The following is a 24,855-nucleotide window of genomic DNA, read 5'->3' as shown; positions in this document are numbered from 1 at the left end:
TTTGACGAAAAGTAAAAATGAAATTAGACGAAAAGATGGCAACATCCGATGATCAATCACTAGAGAATTGGAACAAAAATGGAAATGTTAGAAAATGAACGACAATAACTGAAAATTCGAATGTTTGCAATGACACTGACGCAGTTATGATACAGGGGGGACAACTGATGAATTAAACAGACAGCTAGATGGTTATACCACAGTGAAATGAGGATAAATACCAGAGATTTCTAAAAATCAAAAAGTTTGTCGATAACATAAGGAAAGAAGCGAGGTAAGGCAGACGAAGAATATCTAAAATAATTTGAAATTATAATATAAACATATAAATGCCTATCACGTAGCATATTATTTTCCATGCATTAACACGGACTGTCAACATTTCCGTCATAAAATTATCTCTCCAGATGAAAATGAGTGAACTGGTGTGTACATGAATTGAGTTTTGCCAGACTTGGTGAACGATTTACCAAAGCGAAAGCAATGGCTCAATCGATGTTGAACGTTAAATCTCCTTTCCACGTTTTACCCTTTGAGCGCTGTAATTTTCTCCCACCAAAATTTTAGTGCAAAATTTTACCAATTGTATGATTTTTCTGTAATTTTTTGATAATTTTGGACCAAATCGACATCACATTTCATTGGCTACAGGTTTTTCCCAATTTTTTTTGCAAAAATTGGAGAAAAATTGACAGGGGTTTATTATATAAAGGGGACAAAAATAGACTTTGGCGCTCAAAGGATTAAAGTTCACGCAAGACGCCTCCAATCTAATACTGAGGAAAACACCATGAAACGTTACGTGTTGTTGTCACATGTCGCAGTTGTGAAGTCGCAGGTCGCAGTTTGACAAACACGCAGGTCGCTGTTGTGAAGTCGCAGGTTACACGTAGGTCTAAATGCCGAAGTCGCAGGTCGCATGTTTCAAACTCGCGGGACGCAGGTCGCAGTTTTGAAGTCGCAGGTCGCAGGTCGTGACCGGTCTTCCATAATAGTCAAATCCCATTTCACCTCACTCGCGTGCGTGAGGTGAAAGTGACGTCACTCCGCGGTCAAGAATACGTGGTCCAAAATGTGTAAAAATCGCCACCATGAGAGGCGATATGAAAACCCTAATTATTCAGAGGATATATAAAACAATTAACTGGTATAACTATGACTTGAGGCCTGAAAAGTCAAAGTATTAAACATACAACCTTTGAACTTTAAGGAAATACTCCGTAGACCAGTACGCGCGCACCCGGAGTATGTCATGTGGTTGCAAGCCTGTCACACGAGTACCAGTAGGACGTACGCCCTCTATGGTCACCTCTCTCGTCCGAACATGTTATGCAGAGTTGCATTGAACTTACATTACAAGTATTACTGGTGAGACGTCGCGTGTTTTGCCTGAAAAATGTCAATAATTTTTCTGTTTTGGTAGAGCAATGGGGTGTGAATTTATTAGAATCTTTTTTTCTCTGATGGTGAAACAAGACAGGAACAACAGTGACACAGGATCATGTTTTACTTTCCAAGATTTTATTCATTTCAACAATATAAGATTACAACAAGTAACAACACAATTTTACATAATCAAACTTTCTAAGGTTAACAAAGGATGAAGAGTGAATAAAATTTACGTTTTCCCGTGGTAAAAATCTTACTTAGGGAGTCGTCATTATTACGACCTTGGGGGGAAGTCTGGGGAATTTCATGGTATTCTGAAATTTCGAGTAAACCCCCTGCCAACCCCAATGCATTTGAGTAACCCAGTCTCTAACAGAAATTTTGACTGATCCCTCCCTCCCCCCCCCCCCCCCCCCACTTAGACCAGTTAAATACCAAGACATGTATTTGTAACATTTACAAAACTACAGCAATGGTACAGACCTTTCATATCCTGCTAGAATATCATCGGTTACCTCATGACTGTTGAAAAAGATGAAACCGGCAAAAGGAAATTCAAAGTCACAATAAAATGTAGATACAAAAGCTCATGCTGTGACCACTATCCAACCATATAATATTGTTTACCATACAGTATTGTTTACTTTGGATGGGCATCATGACAAGGTTTTCACTAAGATATCTGACAGGGTAGAATCTGAAAGCACAGGAGAACAGTCAGGAGGCTGGGGGGCAGTGTCAGAGGAGTTGTACCCTCTCGTGTTGAAAATTTGAGAGATTGATGGGTGCAATAATGCAGTCTGGTGCAATATGAGAGATGTTATCAATTTGTGTAAAACTGTTAGAACACCCCACAGGGGAAAAGTGTGAGAGGCGTGTCCCCTCTGCCACGTCGGAAATTTTGAGAAATTAATGAGTTCAATGATTCAGTCTGGTGCAATATTAGGTGTTTTCTATTTGTTTTTACTAAGTAAAACTGTTAGAACACCCCAGGGGGAGAGGAAGTAACAGGGGCCGCATTAAGAATTTTGAGAAATTGATTAAATGGTGCAATCTGAGAGGTATTTCAATCCATTTTGTACCAAAAATTGAGCAACTCTTCTTTCTCTCCAATTTTGAACCCCCTTGTAGCTTTCAATTTTTTGAGTGACTACCCTCACATTCCTCTGACCCCCAGGCCCTTCTGTTAAATTACTCTAAAAGACCCATAAAAATATTCTTGATGGCCTTAGAACTAAATTTGTGAACAACATGTATAGTAAAAGTGGTCAATTTTGATGCAGTCTTGCTGATGCATTTTTATGGGGCTTGAACTCACAATATCTACAATTCTAATTCGCCTAGCTTAGCAGTCAGTTAAAACCCCTACAAATAGGCGTTTCAACTAGCAGCAGCCTGGTGGCTCATGTAGCTGTACTGTGATTATATTCAAGAGAATCCATAGGATAGCTAGGTGTGTGCCTCAATCAGGCAAAACAACAATTAGCAGTAATAGCAATAATAATAAATATCAATTTCTGCAAATCATTTAAAAATATACTACCAAGGGCACAGTATTACTCCTATCTGACAAACAAAGAGAGGTATTCCTATTTCCACTTATTCACTCAAAATGCGATTGTGTTTGCAAAGAGTTTGAACTTTCAATTTTCATAGGCAGAGTTCCGTTTTAACAGCAACTTTTCAATTTTGTAGATCAACAGTAAAAATTTGATGGTCCTTTGCTTGAAATGTTAAGATTTACTCAGAGTTAAGTTATACACAGATGAGCCAAGAATACAATGTGCAATATACACACCAGATAAACTGGTGAGAAGGAAACTTACAACAGCTCAATTAACTTTAAAATGTTGGACGTCAGAGAAAACTTGAAAGATTTCAATAACTTCCTAGTTGTACGAGTAGTATGTGTAACATTAAATGTGAAAACTTCTTGGTTTCAGATATTAATGTGCAACTATATTTTGACAATTACTGCAAGCAAAATATATTGTAAGTCAACATTGTCAACTGCAAGTTCAAAGTTGTAATCAAAAGCAGGCAACCACTGGTAATTGGTCGATGATAACTGATAAATTCGAACCTTGGAAGGAGTAAATATATGCGGTGTACTGATCAAAAAACAATATGGTGTCAGAGGGATAGGTCGTCAACATAATATCGTTTTTTATTCTGTTTGTGTGGTGAAGTGACCTGATATTATCATTCATCACTCATCTTATTCAATCTACACATGATTTCACTCGGCAGCCTTCATCTTTGTGAAGATTTACTTAATTCAGTGATACCATGACAGATTTTTTTGTTTATGTAACAAAATGATTGGAACTGATACAAATAAACTGGAGTCTGTTTTAATGGTATGGTGCATCTTGCCATATGCCTTCTTGTGGATTGAAATCCCTCATCAGTGTATGGGGTTTCCTCCATGAAATATTTGCTAGAGTTGATCCACTACATAAAACATAGCCTCACAACTTTTTTCTTGATCATATTTCACTACAAATTGGCACCAAATAAAACTACATTATTTTCAGTGTCTTCAAAATTGATTTATAAGGTATTCAGGGTTGGAATAGGTCATTCAAGCTTGCAGACTAATATTTGGCTCCAATAATAAAAAATCATGGGTTCCCCCAGTTTGAAAAATGATTTGGCTCAGGTACTCTCCAGGGATTTTTATAAGAAAATGCAAAGCTATCAGATAAACACCAATTAGACAAAAACACTTTTTGACCAAAATTGACAAACATTGCTCCAAAAATACAAAATTTTGCATTTTCTCACTGTACAAAAATATCTGACTTAAGTCATCCTAAGGACCTGTATACTGAATATCAAAAAGTCTGACAAGGAGTTTTGAAGAAAAAATAGATCTACAATGACAAAAATAATCTCAAAAATACAAAGTTGCATATCTTCGCACGATTTTACAAAATTGTATTGCTGTCATCCTAAGGGACATGTATAATCAATATTAATGTGTCTGACCAGAACTTTTGAATGATATTTTTGGTTAAATATAAACATAATTGCCTTAAAATTTAAGTTTTAAAATATTTCATAACAATATGGACAAATGTCAATAAGGTTATCCCTGCAGAACAGTATATTTAGATTTCTGTGGCAATACTAGAGTTTATTTGCTTCTTCAAGCATAACCATTCTTTTCCTTGACATAAGGTAAACTTCAGCCTCCTCCAACAACACAATTGTGATGTAGTCTACAACAAACCTGAGTGAGAAAAATAGAAATATAGATATACTATTAATACATTTTTGTAATTTCTTTCACCAATGAAAACCTGTGGTAGATAATATCATAAAATGTATGATATCATGATAGGGCTAGCCCATAAACTTGTGCACAGTAACATTGGAAATGTAATTCAATAGAATGTAATAGTTCAATAATTATATGAGTTCTGTGTGCAATAAAAAATATTTCTTAAAATACTCTTATTTAGCATTGGTGTTGATGACCTCCACTGCTTATGCATGTGGCTCCTTGTTGAGCCTGATTACCCAGTATACTGTGCACCAGGATGCTTAAAACAAGTCCTTACGGCTGCTTTCTAATACCAGTGCAATGACACATACAAATGCTATGCTGACAAGCTAAATATTGATTTTTTAGCAATCTTTTTGTAGTAAAATAACAACTTACATTGGACAAATATAAATAATGAAAAAAATATCAAAAGTAAGCATTACAGGCCCTCTAAATTTTTGAGAGTTGTAATTTATAAACTTACACAATTATCCCAAAACCATTCACATGATACAGCTCAAGTTGTAACTACAAAATGGTACACCAATGTGAGAAGCAACATATGAACATAATACCCTACTTACATTGACGTTTCTTTCACATTCCTCTTCCAAAACAATTTTCTTACCATCTGTTGTTAAGGCAATGTCATAGCATTCAAAGATACTGTCAAAACAAACAAATATCCATTATTACATCAGAATGAATAGACACTGTTCACAGACGTTTCATATCAAAAATTAGTCTTTTTTTAATACTCTCTGTTTTCAACAGACATGCCATAAACCTTCAAAAGACATGCCACAGTTTGTTTTACTTTGCATATAAAAAATGATATCAGTCTTGCAATCGTTATATACAAGTGGAGCTGACAACAGTTGCCCTAAATGGGCAGTGACACATATGATTTGAATAAAATATCAATTTTAACATGGTCTTCATTTCCTTCTTTTGGCAGGTTACATCTGAACATATTTTACAGTACATGATCCTCATACAAATTAAAGTGCCTCTTATTCAAAATGTAAGAACTTTATTGCCAATCAAAAAAGTTTAAAAAAAAATAATGTGAAAATTTAAGAAAGTTTGACCAAGTCAGTATGGAGTTAAATTGTTTGGAAATCTTGAAATTGGAAGAATAGTGAAGCCAGGAAATTGGGTGATTTGCAAACATTTGCAAACATTAACACTTCTTTATCAAGCAACCTACGACTGCTTGACAACCTTGAAGATGAACCCAAATAATAATATTTTAATCTTGGGTTAACAATGTCATTAAATTAAATGAATGTCTACTAAAAAGTGATTTTGGTGCAAAATACCCTGTGTTGGGTGCAGCGCCCCTTAATTAGCAAGTTTTATACCACTGCAAAGTCTCTGTGCAACCAGGTGACACATTCTGACTCATCATGATCTAACAGCAGATTCCTGCATAAAATCTTGATTTGAAAACTTGAATCACTTTGTAATAACATAAAAAGACCAAAACCAATGAGAAAACTTAGCAGTCACAGCCTTAGCACAGTAAGAGAGATGCACCAGAGTGTCCGTGCAACCAGGTGACACATGGTGACTCAGCATACTAAAAATGCAGTTTCTGCAAAAAAGTTTGATTAGACAACCTAAATCAGTTGGCAATAGCATAGAAAGATGAAAACCAATGAGAAAACTTAGCAGTCACAGTCTTAGCACAGTAAGAGAGATGCACCAGAGTGTCCGTGCAACCAGGTGACACATGGTGACTCAGCATACTAAAAATGCAGATTCTGCAAAAATATTTGGTTAGACAACTTAAATCAGTTGGCGATAGCATAGAAAGATGAAAACCACTGGGAAAACTTAGAGGTCACAGCCTTAGCACAGTAAGAGAGATGCACCAGAGTGTCCGTGCAACCAGGTGACACATGGTGAGTGACCGTGACTCAGCATACTAAAAATGCAGTTCCTGCAAAAAATTTAAATTAGACAACTAAATCAGTTGGCGATAGCATAGAAAGATGAAAACCAATGAGAAAACTTAGCAGTCACAGCCTTAGCACAGTAAGAGAGATGCACCAGAGTGTCCGTGCAACCAGGTGACACATGGTAACTCAGCATACTAAAAATGCAGATTCTGCAAAAATATTTGATTAGACAACTTAAATCAGTTGGCGATAGCATAGAAAGATGAAAACCACTGGGAAAACTTAGAAGTCACAGCCATAGCACACTAAGAGAGATGCGCCGGAGTGTCCGTGCAACCAGGTGACACATGGTGACTCAGCATACTCAAAATGCAGTTCCTGCAAAAAATTTAGATTAGACAACTTAAATCAATTAGTGATAGCATAGAAAGATGAAAAACCACTGGGAAAACGTAGAAGTCACAGCCATAGCACACTAAGAGAGATGCGCAGGAGTGTCCATGCAACAAGGTGTATAATGCTTTGAGCATTTTCGACCGTTCTTACTGGAGCATGCATCCTATCAAGAGAAAAGTGATAATATAAAACAAGGCCAACCACCTTAGTGTTTGTAAATAAGTAGACTTTGATGTGTTACAAGACATCTCTTTGACTCTTTTGACACAACTGTGAAACATCTGGTGAATTTAAGAGACACGTACGCTAACAATCATTGCTCTTCACGATTGTAGAAGAGTGTATACTGCTGTGTGTTACACCCCTAAGGTTAAAGTGATCAGTCTAACACAGGCATTTTGTCTTACCTATGGTCCTTCGAACTTGTTTGTTTTTAAATTGGAAAAGTCTAACCTCCATTGGTTTCAATACGGATAAAAAATGTTGCTAAGAGATTTGCTATTGATATTTAGCAGTGCCATGAATACAAAAGCAAGCACAGTAGCTTTGTACGGCTTTGGACCATAACAATCAAACACTAAAGTGCTGAATCTGTCGAGGTCGATCATGATGACTGATGTATGTAGACACAGTCAGAGGCGGATTGTCATGTAGACCTGGTTTCGTCTGACCTCTGAATTTTAAAGACCTCTGAATTTTAAAACCGCCTGCATGCTAACACCAGAGATATATGAGAAATCGTATCCTTGTGTTACAAGCCTACGATCAAGAATCGAACAGACTACTATACTTGTACTCACTTGCTTCGAAATGGCACAAATGAAAACGTGCTTTGACAACCAGAGCTAGCACAAGGTATCAAGAATGCAAGGAATTACCCATGCTTGGACTTTCAACTCTGATCTTTGACATCGAAACATAACCAAATATGGGTGTGTCATAGCCAACAACCACATGACATATTTACAACCAGATGACAGGACTCCCAAACGCGCGTACTCCCTCTGTACAGGCTGCTCCCGCTTTCACAGAAGTGAAACGGAAGTGAGAGCGCCGCCACTGTTTGGAGTGTGCATAGGACCGTGACCTCTGTAACGACCCCCTAAGAGTCATTTTATTATGATGATAGCAAAATATTATTACGATCTCACGGCTCGAAATATGAATGGAAAAAAATCACTGTTGTAATTTTCATTTATAATTCAATGTCTGCGTGTGCTACGTCATACGATGGAATCCCACTTTCTGTAATTTAACTTGTAACTGAGGTACACCGGCTATGCGTTGCGCGGTAAATTCCGTTTTAGGGTACTTAGGTGGCCTCATTCGGAGTTTTCTAGGTCACGATGCTGAAGTTATTTGCTCACGTGTGAACACGTGAGCATATGTCGCAGCGATGTCTGTCTGTCTGTGTGTCTGTCTGTCTGTCTGTTGGTCCATTTTCTCAAAAACGGCTGAACGTATTTCAGTCAAATTTGGTAGACATCTTCAGAATTCAAATGGCTAGAACTGAAAAGGTTTTGGTGGGCGTGGCTTGGATATTAATGAAGTTATGAAAGTTTTAATTTTTCTGTTACGCCACGTATGACAAGTGAAAACAATCGACTGTTTGAGGGCGCTGTGAAATGTGCTTGTCCAGGTTGGCTACAGCTGGATACATTTTACCCACAAACCCTAGCGGCATAAAGCCAGTCTTACTGCACTTACTGTACTTGTACATTTCGTCTCCCCGCCATCGTCGCGTTAAAATCAAGTTATACCGCCGTATCATAACGAGCACATAGTTCTTCGCTTGTCTCCACAGCCTTTCTGTGCTGTGAGTACGCTTATCCGGCTTTTTGCTGTACAAATTCTGAAGCGTGATTTTGATGGACTGTCGGTGTGGTGTCGGTAAGTAATTCAAAGTAATTTGTGTGTGATGTGTTGATTCTATGTCGTGATTTGATGTATGCACCTTTGTTCGATACCACGATTTGACTTGGACGCTTTGAGTTTACGGTTGAGAAAGTGAATAGTACGGTACATGCATCAAAAGAATTGAGAAGGAGCGCGACTGTGACTCGATCGCGACTGGGAGCTGTAGTTCCGAACTTGACTTTTTCATGGCATAGATTTGTACGGTCGGCTCTTGCCCTGCGTACCCTGCTGTGTGTTTCGGGCGTTACACGGCCCCCGCCACTATCATCTACATCATCACATCTTTCATCTAGTCTAATGAGGTCTTCCAAATCCTTTGTATTCATTTAGACCCATATTTTTGAGCAACGGCTTTGAGATTTTCTGGCGCACGTTTGTGGTCATTATAAAGTGAGTCTTGGGTCGACTGTTCAGAGATGACAGCTGTAGTTGCTTCATTGTAAGAAGGCAGACAAGGCCCTCTGTCACAAACCTTAAAAAGTCTGTAGCATGATTGAAAGAATCCATTACTTTACGCTTCACTGTTCTGTGATTAAATGTTTTCTGGCGTGCGCCAATGTCAGCGAGCTATGGCCAGTAGTTGGTAAAAATGCATGTTTCACATTGTTGAAGCTATCGTGCTATGGGGAGTTGTATGCCATTGTACATTATAGAACCCAAACGTGTAAGGCAAACCTGCATGACTAAACACTGTAAAAGTCTGCACGTTAGACATTTTAGACACGTTAGGTGTGTACACGTTAGGTTTGCACGATACACGATAGGTCAGCATGATTGGCATGGTGGATTTTGACCGATGTTGAAAACCTAAAATGACATACACGTTAGACATTTTAGACACGTTAGGTCCGTACACGTAAGGTCTGCACGATACACGATAGGTTTGCACGATTGGCATGATAGAAATTGGAGTCATGTGGAGAACCTAAAATGACATACACGTTAGACATTTTAGACACGTTAGGTCCGTACACGTTAGGTTTGCACGATACACGATAGGTTTGCATGATTGGCATGATAGAAATTGGAGTCATGTGGAGAGCCTAAAATGACATACACGTTAGACATTTTAGACACGTTAGGTCCGTACACGTTAGGTGTGCACGATACACAATAGGTTTGCATGATTGGCATGATAGAAATTGGAGTCATGTGGAGAACCTAAAATGACATACACGTTAGACGTACATTTTAGACACGTTAGGTCCGTACACGTTAGGTTTGCACGATTGGCATGATAAATTTGACTCATGTGGAGAACCTAAAATGACATGCACGTTAGACATTTTAGACACGTTAGGTGTGTACACGTTAGGTTTGCACGATACACGATAGGTTTGCACGATTGGCATGATAGATTTTGACCCATGTTTAGAACCTAAAATGACATGCACGTTTGACATTTTAGACACGTTAGGTCCGTACACGTTAGGTTTGCACGATACACGATAGGTTTGCATGATTGGCATGATAGATTTTGACTCATGTGGAGAACCTAAAATGACATGCACGTTAGACATTTTAGACACGTTAGGTCTGTACACGTTAGGTTTGCACGATACACGATAGGTTTGCATGATTGGCATGATAGATTTTGACTCATGTGGAGAACCTAAAATGACATGCACGTTAGACATTTTAGACACGTTTGGTGCGTACACGTTAGGTCTGCACGATACAAGATAGGTTTGCACGATTGGCATGATAGAGGTCGACCTTACCGTGTTTGTAGGCCATCACGTGAATCTTGAGAAATATCGTATAACGTGCCGACCTAAGATTCACGGAGCTAACGTGTCTAAAATGTCTAACGTGTATGTCATTTTAGGTTGTCCACGAGTCAAAATCTATCATGGCAATCATGCAAAGCTATCGTGTATCGTGCAAACCTAACGAGTACGGATCTACCGTGTCTAAAATGTCTAACAAGTATGTCATTTTAGGGCCTCCAGATAAGTTGAATGGTACAGTCATGATATACACGTTAGACATTTTAGACACGTTAGGTCCGTACACGTTAGGTTTGCAAGATACACGATAGGTTTGCACGATTGGCATGATAGATTTTGACCCATGTCGAGAACCTAAAATGACATGCACGTTAGACATTTTAGACACGTTAGGTCCGTACACATTAGGTTTGCACGATACACAATAGGTTTGCACGATTGGCATGATAGATTTTGACCCATGTCGAGAACCTAAAATGACATACACGTTAGACATTTTAGACACGTTAGGTGCGTACACGTTAGGTTTGCACGATACACGATAGGTTTGCACGATTGGCATGATAGATTTTGACCCATGCGAGAACCTAAAATGACATGCACGTTAGACATTTTAGACACGTTAGGTGCGTACACGTTAGATCGGCACGTTACACGATAGGTTTGCACGATTGGCATGATAGAGTTAGACCTTACCGTGTTTGTAGGCCATCACGTGAATCTTGAGACATATCGTATAACGTTGCGACCTAAGATTTACGGAGCTAACGTGTCTAAAATGTCTAACGTGTATGTCATTTCAGGTTGTCCAAGAGTCAAAATCTATCATGCCAATCATGCAAATGTATCGTGTAACGTGCTGACCCAACGTGTATGGACCTAACGTGTCTAAAATGTCTAACGTGTATGTCCAGATAAGTCGAATGGTACCATATGTCAATCGTGCAGTCATGATATACACGTTAGACACTTTAGACACGATAGGTGCATCCATGTTTGGCGTGCACGATACACGATAGGTTTGCACGATTGGCATGATAGAATAGGACTTATTTGTACGCCCTAAAATGCAATACATGTTAGACATAGGTTCTTTAACGTTAGGTCTGCACGATACACGATAGGTTTGCACGTTTGGCATTTAGGCACGTTAGTTCCAACCTGGCATACACGTTAGACATTTTAGAAACGATAGGTGCGGATATGTTGGGTCTGCACGATACACGATAGTTTGCAAGTTTGGCTTTTTGGTCACGTTAGTTCGGCTGTTAGTTCCGACCTAACATGTCAAACATGCACTACTAAAATGTAAAAATGTCTAAAATGAAAAAATCCCGACTTCTGGACATGGATGATGTCAGCTACGCTGGCTCCTCTGTAGAATTCATCCATTAGATGTGATGGGGCCGTGTAACACCTGAAAACACACAGCACGGTACGCAGAGCTAGCTAGGTCGGGTAGATTTCTGTGTACGCTGCACTGTCTCCAAAACCCACGTGGGTCCGGCCCGACAGCGTATCCCTTAGCGTACACGAGAGGTCCTGCACGAAGAATAACAACTTGACTGGTGTCAATGTTATTACTATTTCATAAAAATAGTCCACGTAAGGATTGTTTTGTGACAATCGACGAGAGTCATAGGCTGGTTAGGCTAATTTTGTCGTGGCACCTAATTTTGTCGTGGCAAAGCCATAGATTAGGGTTAGGGATTTAGATTGGGCAATAGTTTTCGTTCTCGTAGATGTCGCGGGGACATGGATATTCTAGGTACACTGGTAGCAATGATGAATAGTTACTATTATTGTTTGTGTATAGGGTCTGTTGTGGTGCTCCGAAAGGGTTTCAGGTAATATTTTCATGATATCGTCATAATAATATGTCTGATCATTTACATACTTTTTTAGTTTCCTATAATGTGGGACAAGCTACTGAATTTCGATGGTTGGTACTCAGTGGCAAAGACTTTGCTCGGAAAATGCGTTACCATCAAAAGCGAATAAGAATGTAAAATGCCCCCAAAAATCTTCCAGACCCCCCCCCCCCAGGATATCAAATGGTCCACCCCATAGGTGGGAAGGCTTGTATAATGAAAAAATGACATTTATTCATCATATTCATAACTTCCAGACAAATATTGCTTGCAAGATCCTGGTAGTAGGCCACCACTGTAATTGTGATAGATCAATAAAGCCTGTCGGCTGGTAGGAACTGATCAATTAGTGTGTGTGTGTAGTGTGGAGATTTCCTGACTTTCCATCCTGTAAATTTTGACAATTTTCTAAAGTACAGCTTGTAAAAAATTACACAAGTTTAGTAATATGCAGATTAATTTTAGTGCCCTTTCTTATCCAGCTTTGAGTGTTGAATGAATCATTATGAGGACAAAATGGTAATGTGATGAAATGTCACAGGACAAAGTGATGATAAACCATGAATTCATTTATTATTCATGAAAAGTATACTCTATGAGTGAACTAATGAGGTTTAAATGGGTCCTAAAAGATAAACTTAATTTGATGAGATTTACATCCGTGTGTTGCCCTTATATTTCATTAAAACAAAATGACATGTCATACACACTAGCTATTTGAAGAGATTGTTGGACATGGAAGTTGTGTGAGAAATGTTAACAGAGCTTTCGATAATGTTGTATCACTGTTCTAGTAAATGATATGGCACTTCATGGAGTCAACAAAATTTATGACAGTGGTCATTTTAATCCTTGGTGTTATGTTTTTTTTCATTTGCAGAAGTGGTCTATTGATGATTACATCACCACAGGGCATTCATTAGGACATTCCAATTAAATCCACATATTTTTTTGTGTGAGTTCATTCACTTTTGCCATTCTTTGTTAGTCCATGCAGCTTTTCATTGTGTGTGCATTCAGGCATCTAGGTAGATATTTCAGACATGCCCAAACCGATTTCAATTTGTTCTTTGATACTATCAATGCCATCAGGCAGCCATTATGTTATATTTTGTGGCCATTCACAAAGATATGTCTGACATACCTGGACCAATGTCATGCAAACTTGCCTTTGTAGGAATGGTGTCGTGTCATCAATGATGAACTTGTTGGTCAATAATTTCCATGAAAAAAATGGAATAAGTTCTTTACATGTTGTAAAACATCAAATTCATCTTTTTTGCCAATTTTTTTCACTGGTACAAATATGTATATTTAACAGGATGCAATGGATGTCTTACTTTGATTTTTTGTTTCTTTAACAGATTATACCAGGAGGCCATATACGTGGTGAAATTCACTCGCCCACAGGAGGCGCAATAATAACTTGCCCATAGGAAGGGCGCAATAATAACTTGCCCATAGGAGGCGCAATAATCATTTGCCCATAGGAGGCGCAAACAATAACTTGCCCAAAGGGGTACAACACAATCACTTGCCTATAAGAGGCACAGACTGCCCAGTTGAGGCACAGTTGCCCATAGACGGTACAGACTGCCTGTAGAGGCGCGTTCAAGATCACAAATTGATAGTCAACAAGCATTGGTTACAACATTGCTGATAGTACTTTGAGCAAACACTGTTGTGGTTAATTTTGCATTTAGATCACAACTGATTTGACATTGATAATATTCAGTATTAACTTGCAGAAGAAAAAAAATAAGGCAGTAAAGTTTTGTCTTTGTCTTCCTCAGTGTACATTGTGAAATTATACCGTGAATATTTAACAGCACACAAGTTAGTGCTCTATCATTTACTTCCTGATAGGAAACAAGAGTATTGTTTACAGGCAGATTATTTGCAATCAAATAGAATTACTTCAGCGTACTGAATATATAAGGAGACTGACATTTCTCTACAATTCTGAAAATTGGCATTCATTTACTTCATAATAAACAAGAACAGTCATACCACATTCTATCATTGTCTACTTATTACTGACAACCCTTTTAACTGCTTTTTTCTGTCTACGTCCAGCTTCCCCAATAAAGTTGGACCTAAATTTTGTAGTGAAAGGGTTCAACGTCTAAACTGCACAATATTGACAAGCAATAACACATTCATAGTCTACAATCTCAACAAACACAATCATTCTTTCATCAATACTTCAACTTTTAAGGTTTCACTTTTCATAGCATCAGAAGAAATCAAGGAAGCAATAAGCAACATCAGTCAAATTATTAATTTTTCTTCCTATACAAGTGCTTGAATTGACTGTAAGAACTTATTATAATATTAAGCACACCATAACACAACGTTACTATAAAGTACAATGAAAGTAAAAAAACTGAGCATAAAAGCAAAAATGAAAGAAGTAAATTGTACATGCAACGAAAAAAGACAGTTGCAGACTCTCACAGATGTTACACAAAGGTTATGTCGAAGGTGATGGTAATTGCTTGTTCCGTGCTATAAGTCTAGGACTCTATGGAACACAAGATCATCATCATGCAATAAGAGTACATACTGTTGACTATGTAATTGAACATTGGGACAGATATGAGGATCCAATTAAAGGTGAATATGAAAGATGGCATATTGTCTCTCAAGATGACTATAGGCAGTATATGTCCAGATCTGAACCAGGTAATGCAACTTATGGAGGGGACATTGAAATAAATGCTGCAGCGCTTGCATATAACATTAATATTGCAGTTCATCTTGACACTTTAAGTGAACCATTAGAGACTGTTGGTAATTCTTCTGTAAGTATACATCTTTTGTATCATGCAATCCGTGTTGAAGGAGAAATTGATAGTGGTCACTATGACTTTCTGCAAAGCACAGAGCAAAATTTGTCACAAGCAATAAATGTAAACAGTTTTGGACCAGTACAAACAGAGAAATCTATGCCGCAAAATAACATTGTGTAAATTATAGAGAAATAGAGAAACAGAGAGACATGATTGCCAAGAGAGAAAAGAGAGAACAAATAGAGTTTAGGCAAAGCGAAAACCAAAGAGATTTAACAGCCAAGCAAAATAAACGAGCTGATCCAGCATACAGGCAAACTGAAAGGCAAAGAGATATGAATGCTAAGAAAATTATGAGAACTGATGAGCTGTACAGACAAACTGAAAGGCAAAGAGATGTCAATGCTAAGAAAACTATGAGAGCTGATGATGTGTATAAACAAACTGAAAACAAGAGAAACAGGACATCAATGAAATTGAGACGGTGTGATGATGAGTACAGAGAAAATGAAAGGGAAAGAAATGCTAATGCTAAAAAGACAAAGAGAACTACCAGGTCTTCAGGGAAAGCGAAAAGATCAGAGATGCCAATATTAAAAGTATTAAAAGAACTGATAAATCATATAGAGAGAGAGAGCAAATGAGAGATAGATTAAACAAACTAAACAACAGAAGATGTAGTGCTGCCAAATCTATTGAAGAGCTGATACAAATTTTTCACGGTGCAGTTCAGAATGGCCCAAATTTTGTATGTGTGTGCTGCCAACAGCTGTGGTACAGAGAAAGTGTTTTGAACTACAATAATGTTAAAGAAAAGTTAAACACCTTTGCATCATCTCAGGCTACAGATAATGATATGGCACCATTATGTAAAACTTGTTATTCATATTTAAAAGAGTCAAAGTTGCCTCCTTGTTCTGTGGCCAATAACATGTCATTTCCATTAATTCCCCCGAGTTACAGTTACATCCACTAGAAGAAAGACTTGTTGCCTTACGCATTCCATTCATGCAAATAAGAGAATTGCCAAGAGGTAGACAAGTTAGTCTCAGAGGTAACATAGTCAATGTTATAGCTGATGTATCAACTACTGTCTCTACATTACCTAGAACTTTAAATGAATCGCAGACAATACCTGTCAAATTTAAAAGAAAGATTAGCTATAGTCATGCCTATCAGGTAGAGAATGTCAGACCAGTGAAAGTCTTACAAGCAGCTAATTGGTTAGTTAAAAATAGCCCCTTATATAAAGCAGAACTGATTACAATATCTACAGATTGGGTTGTTTGCAGAAAGGATGAAAACCACAATTGGCAGGAATTTTGTGAGGAAAATGACGATCATGATTATTCTCACATGTCTGACAAACAAACATGTAAACAAGATGACAGTAATGATCATGATGATCATGATGATGATGATAATTGGACTGAAGAAATAAAATTGGAAGATCATCCTGCTGGCACACTGGATACAATGCTGTCACCTTTATATGATCAACACACAGACTCTGATGGCGCAGTTTGTTATGCACCAGGCGAGAACAATAAACCACTAGGAATATTTCAAGACAAATATTCTGAGGAGCTCTCATTTCCAACAATATATTGTGGTCAACCCAGACAAAAGAAACGCATAGTCCCTGTATTATATAGTACATTGTGTAAATGGGAACTTCGACACAAAGATAGGAGAGTTGCAAAGTCGATGCCTAACATTTTCTTTAAACTAAAAAAATTACAAATCAAGCAGATTAAAGACAAGGCAACATTATGTTTGCGAAAATGTAATCTGAAGGGCCGCAAATTAACAGCTGGTGAGCTTCAATCACCACAAAATGTTGATAAAATTGTTCGACTTGATGAGGGATTCAGAGTGTTGAAGACACTTAGAGGTTCACCACCATACTGGGAGAGTGCAAAGAAAGATATATTTGCCATGATACGTCAACTTGGTATTCCAACATTTTTCATGTCATTTTCATCAGCAGAATCTAAATGGATACATCTATTGAAAATTCTTGGAAGGACAGTTCACAACAAGGAATACACAGATGACGATGTATTGAACATGTCTTGGAATACAAAATCTGATTTGATAAAATCTGACCCTGTTAGTGTGCTCGACACTTTGACTATTCATTTCAACGATTTATGCATGATTTCCTAATGAGCTCACATCATCCAATTGGTGAAATACACGATTACTTTACAGAGTGGAATTCCAACAAAGAGGATCACCACATATACACATGCTTGTATGGATTAAAGATGCACCACAATATGGTGAAAATAGTGATGATGACATCACACAATTCATAGATCAGTATATTACATGTTCAAATGATACCAGTAATGAATCCTTCGCTGAATTGATAAATTATCAAATGCACAGACATGCAAAAACCTGTAAGAAAAAAGGCCAATGTGTTTGCAGATTTGGATTTCCTGTGCCACCTATGCCAAGAACAATGATATTGCAGCCATTGCCAATGGATACTGATGAAAGCACAGAACAGATCCTTCAAAAGCACTATGAAATATCAAGACTGTTGTTACTGATTTACAATTTGGAGAAACTCTTTCTTTTTCTGAATTCTTAAATAAACTACAACTTGATGAACAAACCTATATTAATGCAATACAGTCATCTCTAACATCAGATAAAATATTCCTCAAGAGGTCACCAAATGAAATAAGAATTACAGCTACAATGAAACCCTACTCAAAGCTTGGAGAGCAAACATGGACATTCAATTCATTCTTGATCCATATGCATGTGCCTGTACATCGCATCTTACATTAGTAAAGCTCAACGTGGAATGAGTAATTTGCTCAGTAGGGCTGTGGAAGAAGCAAGGGAAGGATGTCATGATATCAGAGAAAGTGTCAGGCATATAGGAAACAAATTCCTTAATCATGTTGAAGTTAGTGCTCAAGAAGCTGTTTACCTTGTTATGCAAATGAGACTAAGAAGAGCTTCACGCGGCTTCACATTTATAACACATCACCCCCTGATGATAGAGTTATCCTATTGAAACCTCTTGATGACATACAAAACATGCGTCCAAATGCTACTGACATAGAAAGTGATAGCATCTTGAAAAAATATGAGAGGCGCCCAAAAGCCCTTGAGAAATTGTGCTTGGCAGACTTGGCAGCATGGTACAGTTTTCAAAAGTTAAAAGATAACCCGCAAGATCATTATCAAGATAATGATGACTTCTACAAAACTGATGAAGAGGATGATGATGATGAAACAACACAATATATCAGATACGTGGCCTTGTGTATAAAAAACGCACCAAAAGTAAAGTTATCAGATATGTTCGTTTCCATAGGGAAAAAGACAAAGAAAATCATTACAGAGAGTTAATAATGTTGTTTTATCCTTGGCGAAATGAAAATGAACTCCTTGCAGGGTGCAAAACATACTATGATCGTTACATGCAAGTAAAATTTGAAGTAGATTCTAAAGAAAAGGAGTACAATAAAATGCTCAGGAATTAGATCAAGCTATTGAAGCAGTACAAAACACAGCCATTGATATGTTTGATAATGTTGCTCCAAATACACAACATCAGGAACATCAAGACATTTTAGAAGGATCAAGGCCAAGTGACACATTGAGTATGTTTGCACCATGTGATGAGAGTCATTCTAAATATGACATTGGACAGGACATTGGCATCAGTACAATAATCCCATTATTGAAGATCTTCAACAACCACGAATGGCTGATAATGAATTATATCCACTTTTACAGAAACTCAACAAGAAACAAAAAGAAATATTCTATCACATAGTACATTGGATGAAACAAGGACAGAGCCGTTAAATATTTTGTAACAGGTGGCGCTGGTGTAGGGAAATCTCTTGTTCTCAAATCATTGTATCAAGTACTTTTAAAATATCTTTCAAATCTTCCTGGTGAAAATCCTGACAACATACACTTATTACTAGTTGCACCTACTGGAAAAGCTGCTTACAACATTAAGGGTACTACAATTCATTCAGCTTTTCAAATTCCTGCATCCCAAGGTTTTCATTATAGACCACTGACATCAGAAAGACTTAATACTCTACAAGCAAAATACAGGAACTTAAAAGTCATATTCATAGATGAAATCTCCATGGTTGGTAATGGTATGTTAAACTATATCAATCTCAGACTACAACAGATAATGGCCAACAATAAATCTTTGGTGGTGTCAGCGTTGTTAGCTTTGGCGACTTATATCAATTAAAACCTGTCTTTGATGGTTGGATATTTAACGACCTTCAACATGATTATGGGCCATTGGCTGTCAACATCTGGAAAGACCTGTTCAAAATGTTTGAATTAACAGATATTATGAGGCAAAAGGATGACCAGAATTTTGCTAAATTACTCAACCGTATACGTGAGGGAAAGCATACATCTCATGACATAAAAGTTCTGCAAACTCGAATAGTCAGTGTTGATAAAAAAACTTCATCTATTGATGAGTCGACAGTACATCTTTATTGCGAGAACAGACTTGTTGATGACCACAATGCAATAGCATATGACAGACTTACAGGAATAAAAACATGTATACCTGCTACTGATACAGTCATTGGCGATGTCTCTGAGATCATAAAACACAAAACATTAGGTATTGTTGTCATGCTTCCTGCTCAAAAACAATGGGGTTAGTTTCTAAATTATCAATTGGAACAAATCAGCGTATTGAGCTTTGCATTAATCTGTCTGTAAATGATGGATTGATAAATGGTACTCCAGGAGTAATCAAATACATCGATGGACCTGATTTGCATCATGTTACTATTCTATGGATTTTATTTGATGACGATTGTGTTGGCAAAAACCTGCGACGTGAAAAACGGCATTAATACATGACAAAGTATCTCACAGATGGACGCCAGTTTTACAGATATCACGGCAATTTTAGAGTGGGAAGACACAAAAATGCAGAAGTTGTGAGAAAACAATTTCCACTCAGACCAGCTAGTGCCAAAACAATACATCGTTGTCAAGGTGATACACTTAACAATGTGGTTGTGGACTTCAGTACAGCAAACAAGAGAAATCAGTGTCATGTACACTATGTTGCTTTAAGCAGAGTGACTAAACTTACAGGTCTCAACATAACCACATTACAAGAAAATCAAAATCAGTTAGCACTGATGTTACACAAGAGATGCAACGCATGAGAACCCATTCCATGCTACAACTCTGTTTCACATTACCATATATTATATCGAACAGATTCATTATTACTTATCAAAATGTGAGATCTCTTCATTGCCATTTTCAAGATGTTGCTAGTGATTTCAGCTTAACTTCAGCTGATGTACTAATTTGCAGTGAATCAAGACTACAAACCGGCGATCACAATGATGACTTCAAAATAGCAGACTTCAACCTTTTCAGACAGGATGATAAAAACCGTCAAAACAACACCAGACCATATCATGGTATGGTTATGTACAGCAAAGAAAACACTCTTGAAGCTACCCCACAGACACTGCATTGTTTTAATACAGATTTCTTAATTGCAATACACAAAACAACATTTGGTTTAGTTCAAATTGTTGGTGTTTACAATCCACCATCATCACCTACATCAACTTACAACATGCTCTTCTTCAGCTCATCCATACACTTGAGTACAATCTACCACCGTGATCATTGGTGATTTCAATGTTGACTTACAAAAGCAAACACAATCTACAAGACAACTATCTGAACTTATGACAAAGCACTTCAACTACACACAAGTTATTGAGGAGTCAACAACAGACTATGGATCATGCCTTGATCACATTTACACTAACATCCATTGCATGCAAAGTGGTGTACTTGAGTCATACTATAGTGACCACAAACCAATTTGGATTGCATTGTAAAATAGAATTAAATCAAAAACTGCGGTCATACTAATTACTGCCCGTGACTACCCGTAGCTGCCTGAGAACTGTCCGAGAAAAAGTGGGACAAACAGGTTCAGTTTATTTCATGCCCAGCCAACCCAAAATATCATTGATTTGACGTTAACCTGATGTTTTCTCCAGCCGTTTTGAAACACTGAAGACACCGGGCTTCGAGGACGTCGCCAGCTTGACATTGAGTTCATACCATTCAGTCCGAGAGATGGTACAATAATCTCGCCAAACGCTCACAGTTTGACAGCTTACCACCCCTTGCACTGAATGGTATGATCTCACAATCAACTGTAAAGAAAAAAATTGAAAGATTTCTGCAGTGATGTCAATTACACTTAAGGATTACTCAGCAAGGGCACTTTGCAAGACCAGTACTGGTTAGCCACTTTCATACAGAGGAATTTCTCCTTACTACTCTTACACAAAAACACTCCATTATTTCTCCGTACTACTCATACTAACTCTCTATTGCTATTTAAACTATGTCCTTCTCAATGGCTCATTTTAATCTATTTTCTTGAAAGATTTATCAAAAATAGCCATGTTGTTTATCTTTTACTTGAGTTCTTAAAAAATAAAAATGGTTTTCTGAAAGAATGCGTATATGGCTTTTCATTACTTTATGGTGATATCACTTTGGCCTATACAGTGTGAAGCACTGTACCAATCAATTGCACTTGTTATGTAAATGCTGATACAATGCCAGAAGCCAAAGACATTCAGCATTTTTTCCACCGAATTCATATTTGTAAATAAAAAGGCCGTTGTCATTGGTCTGTCATGATAATGTCCATGATCTTGATCATCACAGCTTAAAAAACTTTAAAACTATTGGCAAAAGTTTAAATTTACAGACAAATGCAATATCTATGAAAACACGTGAGCATTTTCAGTTCATGTCTGGTTTTCGTATTCGTATTCGTATTCGTATTGGAGTCACTGACAGAAATTGGTATTTTTAGTCCAGGTTTCAGGTATAAACGTGCAATATTCGATATTTACTAAGGTTTAAATATTATGATAATTTGATTCGTAATTTCACCTGCCAAATTTTGTTAAATTTACATAAATTTGAATTTGAAGATTTTAAAGAATTTTGTTTACCTCATTTTATTTGAAAAAAATTACTTAAAATCGGTTGGGATCTGGTAGGGCAGCATTTTTGCTTGCCAATGTCTCTTGACCGGGCAGCTGGATGAACCCCGAAATCAGGTAGTCAGTGCCAATTGGCTGTGATATCGCAGCGGTACTTGTGGCGTATATCGAAGGCGATCGGGTCATTGGGGTCATCGTGGCAATGACCCCAATGACCCGATCGCCTTCGATATATACGCTACAAGTACCGCTGCAATATCACAGCTAGTGCCAAGTAGGCCTAATGGGACTCATGCGAGCGGACAATGGTATTACATACAGGCAGTTGTCACACGTGGCAGTTGTTGTGCAAAGGAGCTGCCCCGGACTGTGCCATTATTTTGCGGGGAGGGCAGATTTTTGTGAGGCACTGCAAAACGGGTGACTGTTGAAAGCTATGATGAACGGGGCACTTGTCCAGGACAACCATCTAAAATTATAATAACAATACAATACAATGCTTTACAAAACTCTATCGCTCAACAACACACTCAGCCTGCGGCAAGGCAATTTACGAAATTGCAAGTTACGAAAAAATTGTACGTGCTGCTACAGGGGAGAAAGTAACAGAAATCAATCTCAATAGGTAGTTTATCTTTCAGAGTAAAAATGTGAGCAATAATAACATAAAACCGGACCGACCGATAATTCATGTATTATTAGGCCTACATTTAATCGGGGCTCAAAGTAGCGACCATTTTCAGTCACATAGGCGACCAAATTTTATGAGATTGCGACTGAAATTTTTTCAAGACATTTCTCCATACGTGATCAAATTCAATATGTATTCGCTCAGTGTTCACGAAGCATTGTCCCGAAAGGCCACGACCCCAAAATACGCAATGAATAAGCAGTGCCGCGCTAGCCGTTGAGCGGAGTTACTCAGAGGTTTGAGCGCGTTCTCTCCACTGCACAGCACTGCCAATGTGTCTGCTGATGTTATCTTGAATGATCTGTCATTTTACTACAATCCAATCAAGTATCAGAGGCAGTTTTGTGCTGTCACATCACTTTCAATTGAACCAATCATATAAGGGACTGGTCAGTTTCTTCAGCCTGGGGGGGCCGGTGGATTCATGGGGGGGTCACCCTGTTTTTGACTTTGGTGATAGGGGGGGTCACCATATTTTTGAAATGCCCAATAGGGGGGGGGGGTCAGTGTGTTTTTGAATTTTGACACAGGCTCATCATTGCCTAAAATGCTAGTGTCAGCCACAAAATTCATCATTCAGTTGTATTTTTCGGCGCGCCCTTCGGGCGCGTAACTTTAATAATCAGTCATATTTTTCAGCACGCCCAACTTTAACATATCAAGCATACATACATCAGAGATATCTCTATGTTCAATATTTTTCAGCGTGCTCTTCAAGCTCATTACATTAATATATCATACATCTTCCAGCATGCCCTTCAGGTGCATGACTTTAATATACAAGGCATATATATCAGAGGTATCAGGATGTTTCATATTTTTTGGCGCGCCCTTCGGGCGCCATACTTTCAGAGATATCTTGATGTTTGCTAAGTGAAAGTGTACCATTATGAAATCTGCATTTCATATGAAAAGGATGACAAATTCCTGATACTTTTCTGTTCTCTCTGTGAGAATTCAGTATGAGAAAGCAACATGCACAAATATTTCACAATATATATTTGATACAGTGACTTATTTTAGAGATAGAAAAATGACAAGATATCTTTCCTTCTCATTGATGCAATTATTTTCCTTTGTTTCATAGGTTTTCTGTAGAAAGATGCTTTTTTATGAACAAATAACAGTTAAAAAAGGCAGTTTTTGTCATTATTAGCTGTGCTTTTATGGTTTCAATGTTACACAAGAAAAGGTCCTCTCAGACACTGTACACATCAGATTTGGCTAAAAAGCTCTCTATGGCTCCTCATAGATTTAATTGGATGGTTGGCAAGTCTTAACACCCATCAAAGTTTTTGATTCCCTGCTTTTTCCTCTTTGATATTAATGATTGACATCCATTTCTGTACAACAGTTCAGGACATCTGGTTAAGCAGAGAAAGTGTGAAATACATTCACAGCTCATTCAAAATACAGCTCATTCAAAATGTACTGTATTTAAACTTTAAGATTGACACTTTGAAATTCCTATCTTACAACTGACATGTCAACAATTTCACTAAAACATAGAATGACTATTTAAAATATAAATATATGTAAAATGTAAAATATAATATATATATATATATATATATATATATATATATATATATAATTTATGTCCATCTTTTGTTTTACCTTTGTCGCGCCCGGGGGGGGGGTCACCCTGTTTTAGAAATTTGGAATAGGGGGGGGTCACCCTGTTTTCAAAATTTGGAATAGGGGGGTCAGCCACTTTTTGACGTCGGCAAAAAATAATCCACCGGCCCCCCCAGGCCGAAGAAACTGACCAGTCCCTAATCCCAGCATAAAATGTCATCAAAATATAGGGAAAACAAGTCCATCAACCGGTAACTGCAACATGTTTCACGCGTTCACGTGCATAATGAATAT

General features: G+C 37.7%; 1 protein-coding gene and 2 long non-coding RNA genes across 3 annotated transcripts in view; 2 read left to right on the top strand and 1 right to left on the bottom strand.

Annotated features, from left to right (window-relative positions):
- Positions 1-3,531: 3,531 nt before the first annotated feature.
- On the bottom strand, positions 3,532-7,899 carry LOC139131187 (uncharacterized). The gene is made up of 3 exons (XR_011552073.1): positions 7,761-7,899; positions 5,245-5,326; positions 3,532-4,624 (listed from the first exon to the last, which is right to left on the bottom strand). It is a non-coding gene; the product is annotated as an uncharacterized lncRNA (long non-coding RNA).
- A 717-nt stretch (positions 7,900-8,616) lies between these two features.
- On the top strand, positions 8,617-14,414 carry LOC139131176 (uncharacterized). The gene is made up of 3 exons (XR_011552067.1): positions 8,617-8,850; positions 13,359-13,433; positions 13,843-14,414. It is a non-coding gene; the product is annotated as an uncharacterized lncRNA (long non-coding RNA).
- Positions 14,415-18,330: 3,916 nt separating this feature from the next.
- Positions 18,331-24,855, top strand: part of LOC139132163 (ufm1-specific protease 2-like) — a 38,335-nt gene continuing 31,810 nt past the window's right edge. The window contains exon 1 of the mRNA XM_070698553.1: positions 18,331-18,579. Coding sequence (XP_070554654.1) covers positions 18,331-18,579 — 249 coding nt within the window. The remainder of the gene's footprint in view (positions 18,580-24,855) is intronic.

This window comes from Ptychodera flava, chromosome 4, assembly GCF_041260155.1.
Source record: "Ptychodera flava strain L36383 chromosome 4, AS_Pfla_20210202, whole genome shotgun sequence".
NCBI lineage: Eukaryota > Metazoa > Hemichordata > Enteropneusta > Ptychoderidae > Ptychodera > Ptychodera flava.
This window is presented reverse-complemented; position numbering and strand designations above follow the sequence as displayed.